General features: G+C 39.5%; 1 protein-coding gene across 4 annotated transcripts in view; it reads right to left on the bottom strand.

Annotated features, from left to right (window-relative positions):
• The window catches only part of RARB (retinoic acid receptor beta), a 188,812-nt gene that overhangs the window by 34,462 nt on the left and 140,950 nt on the right, over positions 1–13,400 (bottom strand). For all 4 annotated transcript variants that reach the window (XM_042889139.1, XM_042889140.1, XM_042889142.1 and 1 more), the window contains exon 3: positions 11,112–11,253. In XM_042889139.1, coding sequence (XP_042745073.1) covers positions 11,112–11,253 — 142 coding nt within the window. The remainder of the gene's footprint in view (positions 1–11,111; positions 11,254–13,400) is intronic.

Here is a 13,400-nt window from a genome sequence, read left to right on the forward strand (position 1 = left end):
AAAAGGAAAAGGAAAAGGAAAAGGAAAAGGAAAAGGAAAAGGAAAAGAACTTTGTTCAGAACAGACGAGAAGCTGTAGATTTGCAGCAGCTCTCCCTGTACCAGTGTTGACACTGGTAAAGCTGCTAATGACTAAAACAGATGGAGAGGTAACAAATGAGAACAGCATCTCCAGGCTGACCAGAAAACCAAAGCACTGTGTTCTCTCTCATTCTTTCAGCTGCACTGTGATCTCTTCATCAGAACCACCCGCTGTTGCTAAGTGAATGAAGCACATCTCTTTGCCATAGACATAACATGGCACCCCACATCATTTGATGAATTTCAGGTGTGCTCATTTCTAAAGAAGAGATGCGATCATGCTTGAGGCATTCTTAAAAAGCTCATCTTCCAATATCCCTCAATGTCTATCTGCAGTGTTATAAATTGTCCTCACTACTAAGTTTTCCGATTTGATTTAATGCTTTCTTTTCTGACTTTCATGTCTTATGGGAAGAATTTCTACGGTTTAAATTCACTAAGCTCTGACTCCAGGAAAACACCAAAGGTAGAGTTATCAGTTGACTTACAGCGATACAAAGCAGTCCCAAATGCAAAATGCACAGCACTATGCCAGTGATTCTTCTTCCCACAAGCCTGAAGACTAAAAATGTTTAAAAATATAATGCACTGAAAACGATACAAATGTACCACGCTTTGTTAGTCTGTCATTTTAAATGGCTCGTAAAGTCCTCCCTCAGAGGATTTGACTTAAATCATTCATTAACTTGAGTCTGATGGCTTTGTCCTGGAAAGGGACAAGAACATGGATTTCTCTAATGTAACCCAATTCCCTAACAGAAACAAAAACAACCTGATGAAATCCAGTTACTAAAAGCACGTATCGTACCCGAAGCAGAAGTGTAAATAAATTAATTACCAAGTGAGCTCAGTCAGCAAAATTCAATTTTATGAGGAGTTTTTACATTAACATTTCACTTGCTTAAAAGTTTTAAAAAAGAAAGCAAGAAAGAAAAGTAGGTCAGCATGTTTCCCCAGCATGTATTTTTGACTCCATTAAAACTGTCTGTCAGATGACTAACCAAGCCTGTAATCCAACTAAAAGCATGTTTGCTTTTTGTTGCACTTTTTGCCAGGGGAACGGAAGAATTCCACTCAGCTCTAACTCTGAAATTCGGATAAATGTCTCAAGAGGTCAGACAATTTCCTCACATTTACCTACCAAATCAATTTGTATCGATGATGAATAATGGTTATGGATTAATGACACTGAGAACAATCGCATAGATGACTACATGCTCACTGGCCTTAGGCACTGCCTGCAAGGCTATACGCTACCATTTTTTTAAGTAAGGCAGTCTCAGAACTGCCTCAGTATGATTGACAGACATTTGACTTAAGACTTAAATTTTTAAGACTTAAACATTCAGAGTTTTCATAAATGTGTCGACATGCGAACAACTGCCAGAATAAAGGTGGGATGGGGCAAAACTGTTCCTGTTAAATTTTACAGGGCCGAAGAAATCTGAAAATCCCAATGCCTTGTGATCTTCCTTTTGCTAGAATTAACAACAGAATGATGTTTTAGCTAGAATAAAGAGGGTGTTATTTCTCCAGCATGTATGCCATCTAGCTTTAAAAAATCCCGTACACTTTCCATGTGAGCACTAAGAAACAGGAGATTAACTGTTCCAATGTATTTTAAATTGAGCATGTGATACCAAGTCAAACTGAAAACAAATCAGGGCTATTTTTATAGCACAGTCCTAGGGCTAGCATCCCTGTAGCAGGAGTTGCAATGTGTCAGCTGGCTTATCACAGGCATGGCAATGGAAAATTCTGTCTGCTATAACAATTCATACAGTGGATGAAAGCAAACTGTAAGAGTCTGACAGCAGCAGAGGGAAATCCATGGTCTCATCTACTTATGTAGAGATCTTCTTAACGAGTCTTTGAGAGCCTACTCATTTCCAAGTGCCTTCTTTTTATCTTTCACACTATCAGTACGGGAGTCACTCCAACTGGGAGGTCAGCACAGTCTTTGCTTCTTTGCATTCTGCAGAAAAAAAACTACAAGAACATCTCCAGAGAAAGCATCACCAGGAAAATGGAGGAATAAGTTTGCAGATACAAATCATCAGGAGGATGTGTGCATTCTCATATGTTTTCCTGTGTGTAAGGACCAAACACGTGTCTCCTCTCATACTGAGTCTGCCAGGCACTTTTAGGTTGCTGCAGTTCAATCATCCCAGAACTCTTGGGAACAATTTACAGCACTTCTCATGAACCTTGACTACTGCAGATAACATTTTCAGGTTGGCCTGACAACCAAATAAGCCATGTTTAGCTTCAAGGTCCAGGACACTGGCAATTTGCTCGTTCCCATACTGATATCTATCTCATCAACATTTGTCCATCGGTCAGATTCAATAACCAAAAATAAGAAAAGCATTCAAAGGGAGAAAAAAAAATGCACAGCTACAGTCAGCAGAGAAACCACAAGGTGCCAGTAGAAAGCACAGTTGCATGGCACAATGACAATTAGGAAAAAGAGATGCATCAAAGATGCCCCATGCCCCCAAACAAGAAAATGATCTGAATAAGGAATAGGAAGCAGTGAACTGAGTGCATAAAGAAAGAATGGAAGCTCTGAAACAAAGCTTTTGAGGTCATGGGATTGGGGTCTCAGCCGTTATGTCTGCATGACCAAGCAAGCGTAGCCTCAGCCCTGCATTTTCGAGCACATGAGCCAGGCAGGGACAGACTACCTCCAGATTTCCCATCTGCTCTTATAGCAACACTGCCTGGCACAGGGCAGAGAGGATAACACAGTTGTGGTTTTTTTCTGCATGACAGCAGTTTGGATACTAAACTCAAGTGGTGATAAAGGCTGTCTACAATGAACGCATAGAGTCAGGGCGTTACAATAACCCCCTCCCCCCCCATACACACACGCCAAAACCAAAGTGGGGGACAAGAAATAACAGAAAAATACCACAGAAGTAATCAGACTCATGTGAAGTGAAAATACACAAAGGTGTGAAATGAAAACTCTGAAGTTTCAGTGCCGCTAACCGTTCCCACAATAGAGACAGACCTCTGAAGGAAGTGCCATGGGGCTGCCACAGAAACTGAATATCAACAGAGACATGACCGGTCTATGAGCTTGTGCTCTCTTTAAAGTAAGAAAGGGTTCAATCAGGTCAGAGGGCTTTAATAAAGCTGCTGAATAGTAACACGTACTTCACTTGAGTGTGCAGCAGATGTAGGCCCTGGCTGCTTTGAAGAAATTAGACTGCATGTGCTTTGTGCTTTTCTCTGGCTGTAATTATTTCCAAGTTACACAGTTGTTATACCGACAGACAAGTTATGCATACAAGGTCTCCATGTCATTCAGCTGAACTTCCTCCATAGGAGAAGATCAGGAGGCATTCAGGAAGTCCAAAAGTTCCTGACATCTAACTGACGCCTTTTCTTTTCTTAAGGGGCATCTGTTTCAGAGCATTACTGGGTCCTGCAGTGCGAGCAGTTTGCATAGTACCTCCAGAATTGCCACAACTTTAATAAAACACCTTGTTAAGCAGAAGGTAAGAAGGGTGCACACTCACAGTCCTGCAGGATTAGAATTTACAGGCACGGACAAAGGCTGAGGAGAGCATCTGGTAACTTCTGCAAGGGTCCACGTTGTCATAGAGACCGCCGGGAGCAGCCGCAAGTTCACTGAGGCAGCCATACCTCAGTGAGTGAGTCTTAATGCAACTTCCAGCTGAGGACATGCAATCAATCTCTGTGTGAGCTTATTGAAGGGATTCCCTTTATGCTTACTCAGTCCTCAAGAGGCCGAAATGAGGGAAAAGGTTTTAAGATATATATATTTTATTACTTTTAAAGACAAGGCAAGGCCCAGAGCTTCCTTTGGATTAAAGGGAGGAGAATAAAAAAGATAACTCTTTCCTTTGAACAAGAAATTATGCAAAACATCAAAATCTTGACAAAGACAGTCAATTTAATGATTAAAAAAAAAAAAAGGATGGAAAGAGTAATTCTAGGGCAGCCAGGCTGGCCATGTGCAATGCTGTCTTCCCTCTCTCCAGAGAATCCCCCACAGAGGCAGCCCCAGGGCCCAAAATCTCGCTGCTGCACTTCTCCCATCCCACTCTGACTGTCTCACTCCCTCCCTCTGACATTGTCAAATGCAGGAGGTCCCCTGTTTTTCCTCCTCTCTCCATGCCTTTCTCCCGACATGTCCCTCCCCAGTGGCATCTGACCCCTGGGTAATTTCCCTGGGGACAGCGGCACCTCTGCCCCTCTCCAGGTCCCTGCTCCTGCCTCCGGGCTCAGTTCCAACACTTGGGAGGTTTGGAGCTGCCAAAAAGAAACAGAACCAGTGCCAAGAGTTGTTTATTGGCTGGGGTCTTCAATTCTTAGCTTACACAATTTTCTATGTGAGGAAGAAAAAAAATAAATGTTGCAGATCTAGCATGCTATGATTTAAAGTTGCAGCCATTTGTGCAATGCCTGAAAGGCAATGAGCAGAAGAGAAAAAAAGAACTTCAGGACTCTATTTGTACTTCTTAACATTTTAGGATATAAAGATCAGACTAATTACCAAAGAGTCTTGACTTGAGCAGGGTTCACTAATCACGCTCTGCTTGAGAAATTAGGAGAGAATTTACTTAGCCGCACCACGAAAGGTGCCAATAAATTGTTCAGCTGGAGAGTTAACATAATAAAAAAAATCATTTTTTACGTTATTTTCTTTAGCAGTTTATTAATTGCTGCTTGAAATACTTTTCTGAAACACAACGAGCTGCAAATGAATTCATGGGCTATTAATCTGCTGTACATGGCACTGGAGGGAAAGCTCATTAGGTGAGTTGATGCAATTACTGCTATTACATAACCATCTTCACAGAACATAGAGTAAATTATGAATAATAACATTCAACCTAAGTTGCTCCTTCAAACATTAAAGCTGGCAAGTGAAAGCCATGCAAAATTAGGAGGAAAGGCTAAGGCACAGGAGAAGAGAGATCATTCTGAAGAGAAAAACGGAAAAGCATAAATGCTTCTTTTAAGACATGAAATCAATGTAAAAAGCAAAAGATGCTCCTTTAATGATGGGAAACAACATGCAAAAAAGTAGAAATCAGTTCTTTATGGCGGAATACTAATTGCATATAAATCATTTTCAGCTATCAAGCACAGCAAAGTGTGCTTTATCTCTAACAGAGGACAGAGTAACAAAAGAAAACTGTATTTTGTAGCAGGAAGACCTTTTATGTAGTTTTGCTCTGATTTTACAATTATCCCCACCAGTGACACTGAGCATTTGTGGGTAACTTTTAAAAGGCTCCAGTTCCTCAGACTGAAAGAATAAATACAAATATTCTTATCTGATCAGAAACTGAAAAAGAAACACGCAGCCTTAATGAACAAACTGAAAAACCAGGGATCTGTACAGCTTGATTACTGTTTCTCCAATATCTGCATACTCAAATTCTTAATTTTTCTTTTTTTTTTTTTTTGCATTTTCACACTTCATATATTTCACCTTATAATACAAGGTCAGTCTATTTTCTTCTATCAAGATAGAAAAATGAGTCTAATGAGCTTGTAACATTTGGAGAGAAGTCCCAGAACAGAATTCAGGGTTTTCTGATTTCTACTCTGATCTTTCAATTGTGCCTCTTGAGGAACCAATGTGAGTCAGTAGGTGAGGTAACTACTCTGGAATGTTTGAAAAAGCCCCCAGCCACTGTATGGTATTTAGGCATCTAGTTAAAAATCTAGCCTATAGCAAAGCAACTCTTACATCTAGTACTTACTGCTGGGAAAAAAAAAAATAATCAAAAAACCCACTTCAGTTCTGAATTAAAGCATTTAAATGAAGATTCCATGCACTCTAATTAATACATGTTAAAATTACATTAGATCATCAGCACGAGCTTCCGAAATGCAGCTACACAGACTAGCCCTCTGCTCAGCAACTCATGGGAGATGGAACTGCACTTCAGTAAGGAGTTGGAAGAAAATGAAACAGGAGTACAAAGTAGAAAATATAAACATGACAGTTCTTCAAGTTGATGTTTCCTGGTTGCTGATTTAAACCAGAATTAAAGTAAGTAAATCAATTCAATCTATTGTTCAGTAGCAGAATGTAATCATATGTTCTGAGAATCATGGCCATTTAAATATCATAAGACTTTGAAGTCTGTGACAAAAAGCAACACACATTTCTGAGCAAGCTTAAAAAAAAAAAAGAAACAAATTCAGAACACAAAACCTGGATTCTTTCCACTTCATGGTAATTCCCCAGCATTCCCTGCCTTCCTCCTTTCTCTCCCTCCAGGGAGGTTAATTGTAAGCAGATTTACTAATCTGAACATTGCTTCAGTGCATTGAAGCAATCTGGAACAATAACTCTGTGCCTTTTTAAACATAATTTTGCTCTATTAGAGCTCACTGCAGACGAGGCTGATGCCAGCACAGAGGGCTGTTCTGACTACACCACAGTACATGGTCTGGGAGTGTGCCTGAGATGGACCCAATGGTTCACCAAGCACAGTGAAAATGCTTGCAGGCTACATTTTGAAAAAGAGGAAGGATGGAAGTGGAAGAGTTGCTAGGCTAAGCTGAGCAGTTGTAGCAGAAGGAAGCTTCGCTTTCCTTCCCCTGTACCCTGGAATAAATCCAGTTTAGGTTTTCCTTTAGGGTAGGTTTCACCTTACAAACTATACATTCCAGCATCCTGATTGAAAGTCTATTTTATCATGTAGACTTCTGCCCAGCTTCCCGCGTGCTCCCTTAATTGTGCAAGGCAGCAGTGTTCGTGTGACCTCTCGTTAACTCCTGAGGACTGAGGTCCATGCATTCAGACAACAGAGTGCTTCTTGCTGACACCTGGGGTCAGGCCAAGGATGGTGCTTCAACATTAGCTTAGAGATCATGTAATCAAAGGGCAAAGGTTAGTTTCCTAAGGCTCTCAATCACATAATAAGGCAGTGTCAGCCTTACTGCCTTCTCACTTCGGTGACAGCAAAAAAAAAAATCCTACGTGATCACAATTTGTGTCTACAGGTCAATTAAGAAAAAATTAACAGGCTGCAAGGATATAAAGGAGAGAGATTTTTTGGAGTGGGGCTCAGAGCTTCAACTGCACCTACACACTCCTGAATGAGCATCTGAGCACTCACAAATGAATTTACAAGACCTGAACGTGACACACTGCCAGTGGAAGGTTTGGCTCTGGGCTGTTCTACTTAGAGGTGCAACTCAGGTTGCAGGAACACAAGCTCAGGAGTTTTTGAAGCCAGGGATCTGAGAAAAGACAGCAGGGCTTTGTTTCAAAGTCTGTTTTACCCGGTTACAGGATGATAAGCCTGCCATCACTGAGTCGTTTCCCCTCACACCTTTTGTCTTGTCTGTTTGGAGCACAAACTTTTTGCAACAACAACTACACAATGAAAGACAGTCCCTGTGCTAGTGGGATCCAGTTCCAGCTGGGTCCTGCAGATATTATCACAATACAAATAGCTCCATTGGTGCCCTGGAGGCAGGCTTGTTATTGACCTCTCTTGATCAGATCTGGGGACTAAAATGGGGTCGAAGATAGCTTTTTTCCCTCTACGAACAAAACAACCCATAAAGAAATGCAAATTTGGTGCATTCCTTTGTCTCACTTCATTCTCCAAAACAAGATAAAAGCATACAAGAAATGCTCAGTGTCTCTTCTCTTCCAACACACCGTATCTTCATCCTTAAATCTTACTTATAACACTGGCTAGGCAGTAAGTTCTGATCTCTGATGTTTGTGTGCAACACTCATTATACTCAAAAGGTGCTGCATATGCAAGTACTTTAGCATGCCTTTTAAAGGCAGAACAAATAAGAACATGACCGTAGCATTTAAGCATGGATTACTCTGTATATTGAAATTCTGCATTTACTCCTCCTCAGCTCCTGGGAACTGACCCTTGTGGTTCCTATTTGCAGCTGCCCACTGTGATTACCTTCCCTATTTGGGACTGGTTTGAACACTGTAGGCTTGTTTCCCTATGAGACTTCTCTGAAACTTATTTATACCCTTTGTTCATAGCTTTCATATTACAAGGTAAGAGAACTGTGAGAAGAAAGAAAAAGCAAAATAGCAAAATGCCAGTAAGTTATTTGGGGAGATAACTACCTCCTACAAAAAAGAAAAAAAAAGGGGAGGGAAGCCCTCTGACAACTACTCCTTCGTTTGCGTAAACTTCTAAAGAAATAAAAGAAATAAGAGTTGAAACCTGGAGACACTTAGGAAAGAAGATCAGATAAGAAAATAGTTTATCAAATCTCTTAAGAGTTGAAAAGTTCCTGCTTATGAAGGGATAACACAGAATCACTTCAGTCTCAGCTTCTAAACCAAGAAGACAAGATGCTCTTCAAATTGATGACATTTAAAATAATTCTCTACCCCTTTGCATATACTTTCTACAGAAACACAGCTGGAGGACATCCCTCACTTCCCCCACAGGATCCTCTGAGCTCCCCCTCCAGTCTGGTATCCCCTCTTTCAGAGTTTGTAGTGGTTTAGATAAGGCAACTGCCAAATGACAATTTCAGTCTGTCAACCCTAGGAAACAGGCAGACCAAACCTTAATTCTTGCTTGTAAAACTTCAATTATCCCATGAGAGAAAACCATCTATTATCTAATAGGCACTTTACAGTTATCCTAAGTAACTTTACTTAACGTGTTAGCAACATTGCTGGTATTTCCAAAGCCTGCTCTGATGTGACGTTACAGTGTTTAATAAGATTACTATTTCACGTCAGCAATAAAATCCTTCAAAATCCAAGGCCAGCAAACCCTGAGTTCAAGAAATCTTTCTCTGCCTCCAAACTATCTCGTTTTTATCAACAAAGAAGTTTCATATGTACAGATATATATGCAGTCATATAGCTAAGAACAAGATCCTTCTCATTTCATCTTGCATTTCTGTGCATCTTTGTACTTAGCCTACTGATGCCTACCTCCTCCTTTACTCTCACTGTGATCTCCATTCAGTAAACCTATGCACAATGCTTGCTATCAACTACTCTTTTTGCAAAAAGGTAAGGAATTCTGGGCAGGACTACTGCTATTATCACAGGCTGCCTCCTAGGATTATCTGGACATTTCATTTACTATAAATAATAGCACTAAGATGACTCTTGTGACAATCCATGGTATTGTCACACTCTATTTCTCACCCTAAGGTATCTGACATGCAGATATGTGCTGTAGTCGCTGTGCCCATAGCAGGTTACACAAATCTTTGAACACAAGACATCTTCTGCATGACTACTCTCAGTGGTCTATGTTCTCCCTCCTAGACCTGAACTCCAATAAAGTTGCATTTCAACTATACAAGAAAACTAGAAACCCCAACAACAAGGACAGTGAAGTCATGGAAAACCTAAGACCTCTTTGCTATTCCATTTCCTTGAGACTTGATGCTGGGCATTTTCAGTAACCACAGTTCTCAGATTTTGAGGGAAGGAAGTGGAAACATTTTTAGTGATCCAAAGCATGTATCTGGCCCATTCTCTGGCCCCTTCTGGAGAAGGAGAGAGTGGAAGAGAAAAAAGAAGAATAAAACCAGGACAGATCAATGTGGCACTGGGACCTGTTTCTGTTCCTACCCAAGGATGCAGAACAGAACTACTGAGAAGTGTAATGCAACTTAGGAAGGAAAAATGCTGAAGATCAGAATGTATTTAAGTCACAATTCCATCATAAATGTTTCATGTTCATTTTTTTGTCCAATCTTGAAGTCTCGCTAAGGAGAGACTGAGTGAAGGAAAGTAAGGAAGTGTTATCAGGAAGTTTTTTTCTTCTCTTTTCTCAAATTCCACATTTCTACACTTTATTCTACACTATTTTATTCTATTCAACACTATTTTATTCTACACTACTTTATTATTTGAACTAATATATTGAAATCAGAAACATCCCTGACAGAGGTAAAAACGCTCAATATTTAAGAAAGTCACTATGCCAAAGATTTTTTTCTTACTGCCATCACTACATTTCTCACTGTTGTCTCAAAAATGAGAATTTTCTAAGTATTATTCCTTAGAAACTTGAGATTAGTTTTTTTTTTTTTTTAGCTAGATTTTCCTGATTGACAGAGATATCAACAGCATGGAAAAAGGGAAAAATTGCAAATTTCTATCTGTATATTTTAAAATGCTAATTTGAAGAGCAAAACTGAGATTTCTAGAAAAGAAGGCATGGAAAAGTCATTTTTTTGTGGTGTGTACTTGACAGTACTTGTTTGTAGTCAAGTTCACTGCCTTCTAAAAAACCCACTTTTAAAAAGCGTGGGTTTAGAAGAAGATTAATCAGCTTGTTTCACCTTTCAAAAGGGCTCCAACAAGTAAGAACAGAAGACTCAAAGCCACTGCATCATCAGCTTACACTGTACCACCGGCGTAAGCTGGTGTTAACATCAGAAGAAGAGTCTCTTTGCAGAAGCATCTACACTGGGTCAAGGGAGAATGTGCAAGGCTGAAGATGGCTGTTACGTGCCTCACATAGGCCATCAGGAGGTCCTTGTGGAAAGATACCCTGAGATGACCCCCAGACTTGCCAGGCAGCAAAGCCACAAGATGGTAACTATGGCTGAGGAAAGACTGAAACAGAGCTTAAGAAGCCAGCACTATTTCCCCTATGCTCCAAGGAGTGATTTCTAGAATACAGGGTAGATAATCCAAACTTAAAGCAAGCATCTGTGGTTGTGTTTTTTTTTTGTTTTTTTTTTTTGCTTTACTAAGTGAAATGACCCACTGAGAAAGTTTTCACATCCACACAGTTTAGTGACATTGCAAAAGCAGCATGTTGCTCTGTTAGTTCTAAAGTGATAGCACTTAGGCTGCAAAGTTGAGAGCTCAGAAGTTAGTAAAGTATGTTGTGTGCAAAGTTCAAACTCCTTTCCATGCATATGAATGTAGACATTGGCTTCAATTGTGTAATTGTAAAGAATTTTTCTTCCCTTGGAACTGTCACATATACTTAGGGCATGACAACACATATATGCACGTATACTTAGGGTATGACAAACAATATATTGTTTCTGAAGACAACTTACATTCTTTGGACATTCCCACTTCAAAGCACTTCTGTAGTCTGCAGTACTGGCAACGATTTCTGGTAACTTTATTGATAACACAGTTCTTATCTCTATGACATGTGTAAACCATATTCTTCTGGATACTCCTGCGGAAGAAGCCCTGAAATCAAGAAAAAAAGAAATCAAATAAACCTTTGAGCTTCCCATAACTCTTAGAGACAGGCACTGACATTGATTGAAAATAACAAAATAAATTCAAAGTTATAGTATGGCATATAGGAGTATGGTATCTTTAAAGACTCACTCTTATTATAATTAAATACTGGTTTTTTGCAGTATAAAGGCTCATCTCTCAAGTAAAAATTAATTAAATAATGCAACCAAAAGCCAAAATAAATGAAACTAAAACTACTAACACCACTCAGGAAATAGAGCCCTACATTTTTATAAGAAGGTTCAAATAAAAACTGAGCTGGGTAAACTATGCTTTCTTAATTGATCCACTTGGAAGTCTAATACTCATCCAGGAACCAAGGGTCACTCTCAGCCTAAAGATTCCTTTTTTTGTTGTTTTTTTTTTAATATCCACATACATTCGGTAGTTTGAATGCTGCATGTTAACAAGTGAAATCATTTGAAACCCAGGTCTTTTAGGTGTCTGAACTCCTACAGCGATTAATTAGGCTTCTGCAGGTAGAAGAGTTCCAGCATCAGGTTATTGAGTTGTAAACTTGTAAAAGTCACCAATTACAGCATTTTTCTTATTTAGATACAGCTGTGAAAATAATCCTGTAATTATAATGATCTTGAACAGAAATTAAGGAGAACTAGAGGTCTGGTTTATACTCAGGGAACAACAATTGCCTGGATTCCTCCTTTGGCAAGTAAAAAACAGTCATAAATGGCAAGGCTAGCTGGCACAGAAAAAAAGGCAAAACTGAGTTAATTTCTTTATCTGAACTAAAAAACAAGCTGTAGATAATATCATATAATAACGAAGAAGAAAAAAGAGGATTACTTTAAGCATTTTAGAGATCTACCCCCAGATATTCAGTGAAAGTATTTCTGTAACAGACATCTGGACATTTGACAGTACCATTTAACCTTCTCACTCAGATTTTGAAAATCATTTCATCAAGTGCCAGGGTCACATTTCAGTCAACATCATAGCATTATGGAAGAAGAGTTAGCAATTTAATATTTGTTGGAGGGCTTGAGAGGTTAAGGCTCTTCAACCAGTCACATGTTTATACCCCACAGGGAAGTGGTAAATGCGATGCCACAGACGATAGCTCTGTACCCACAATGCATATGTCTGAAGATGTAATCATAGTAAGCTATAAAATTGGCTCTTCTAAAAGGAATCGCAGAGATTTAAGCAGTTCAAAAGCCCCAAACTCTGTCATTCAGAGTTAACTGAGAAAGTTTCTGGCCATACAATCAGGGAGTGGTAGGGCAGGCACGGTCAGTAAGGGATAGTCATAAATTCCTTGCACACCCAACATGCTATAGATGCTAATGTTATGAAAATACCTCAAAATCACTCAGAACTGAAAAATGCCTCTTAATCATGCAACCTCTGGCAAGAGTTTTCTGCTGTTCTTGCACAGGCAAGCCTCATCCTGAAGTTAACTTCTCTGATTTAGAAGATAGTTAATAGAATCATCAAAGAACTAACAAAAAACACTTCGCTTATTTCTTAAGCTACAGGATACAGCAGAAGTATTTAAAGCCATTTGTTTAGATAAATAAAACTTTTAAAAGTTATGGATAACACTGCTACCTTATATTCCCTACTTGGCTCATTAACATTGCTTTAATGTTAATGGGAAAATAAGTAAGAGAGAACATTTGTTTATTGCAGAGAAGAAAATTTATGCTAATATCTACATACTAGTTTCTTGCTTTGATAGTCCCCTAACTGCAATACCTGACTCTCTAGTAATTGTTGATGATGCTAACTAAAACTGCGAGAAGTCCCTGACGTCTGCTTTTGTTGAGTTCAACAGAGAGAAGCTGTGAACTATCCTGGTTTGAGGGTCTCCATAAGGCTTACTTGGCCACCAAATCTTAGGTGGCAGGAGGCAGGGTAAGCCAAGACTGGTAGCTTGCCCTGAAGTCATTCTGATTTAATCCATTCCTAAATGCTGCTGATGGAATAAAATTCCTAACATCAGCTGGACATGGCAGGATGCAGAATGGCTTGGAAAAAACAAATGTAACAGTCGTGCAACAACTGTCTCACCACACTGAACAACTGGAGTAATTTAATATAAGCAGCTCTTAGAGCCTCCCTGTTGCATGCAT

Source organism: Lagopus leucura, unplaced genomic scaffold (assembly GCF_019238085.1).
Source record: "Lagopus leucura isolate 7727_CA_CO unplaced genomic scaffold, USGS_WTPT01 Super-Scaffold_100157, whole genome shotgun sequence".
NCBI classification, from domain to species: Eukaryota; Metazoa; Chordata; class Aves; order Galliformes; family Phasianidae; genus Lagopus; species Lagopus leucura.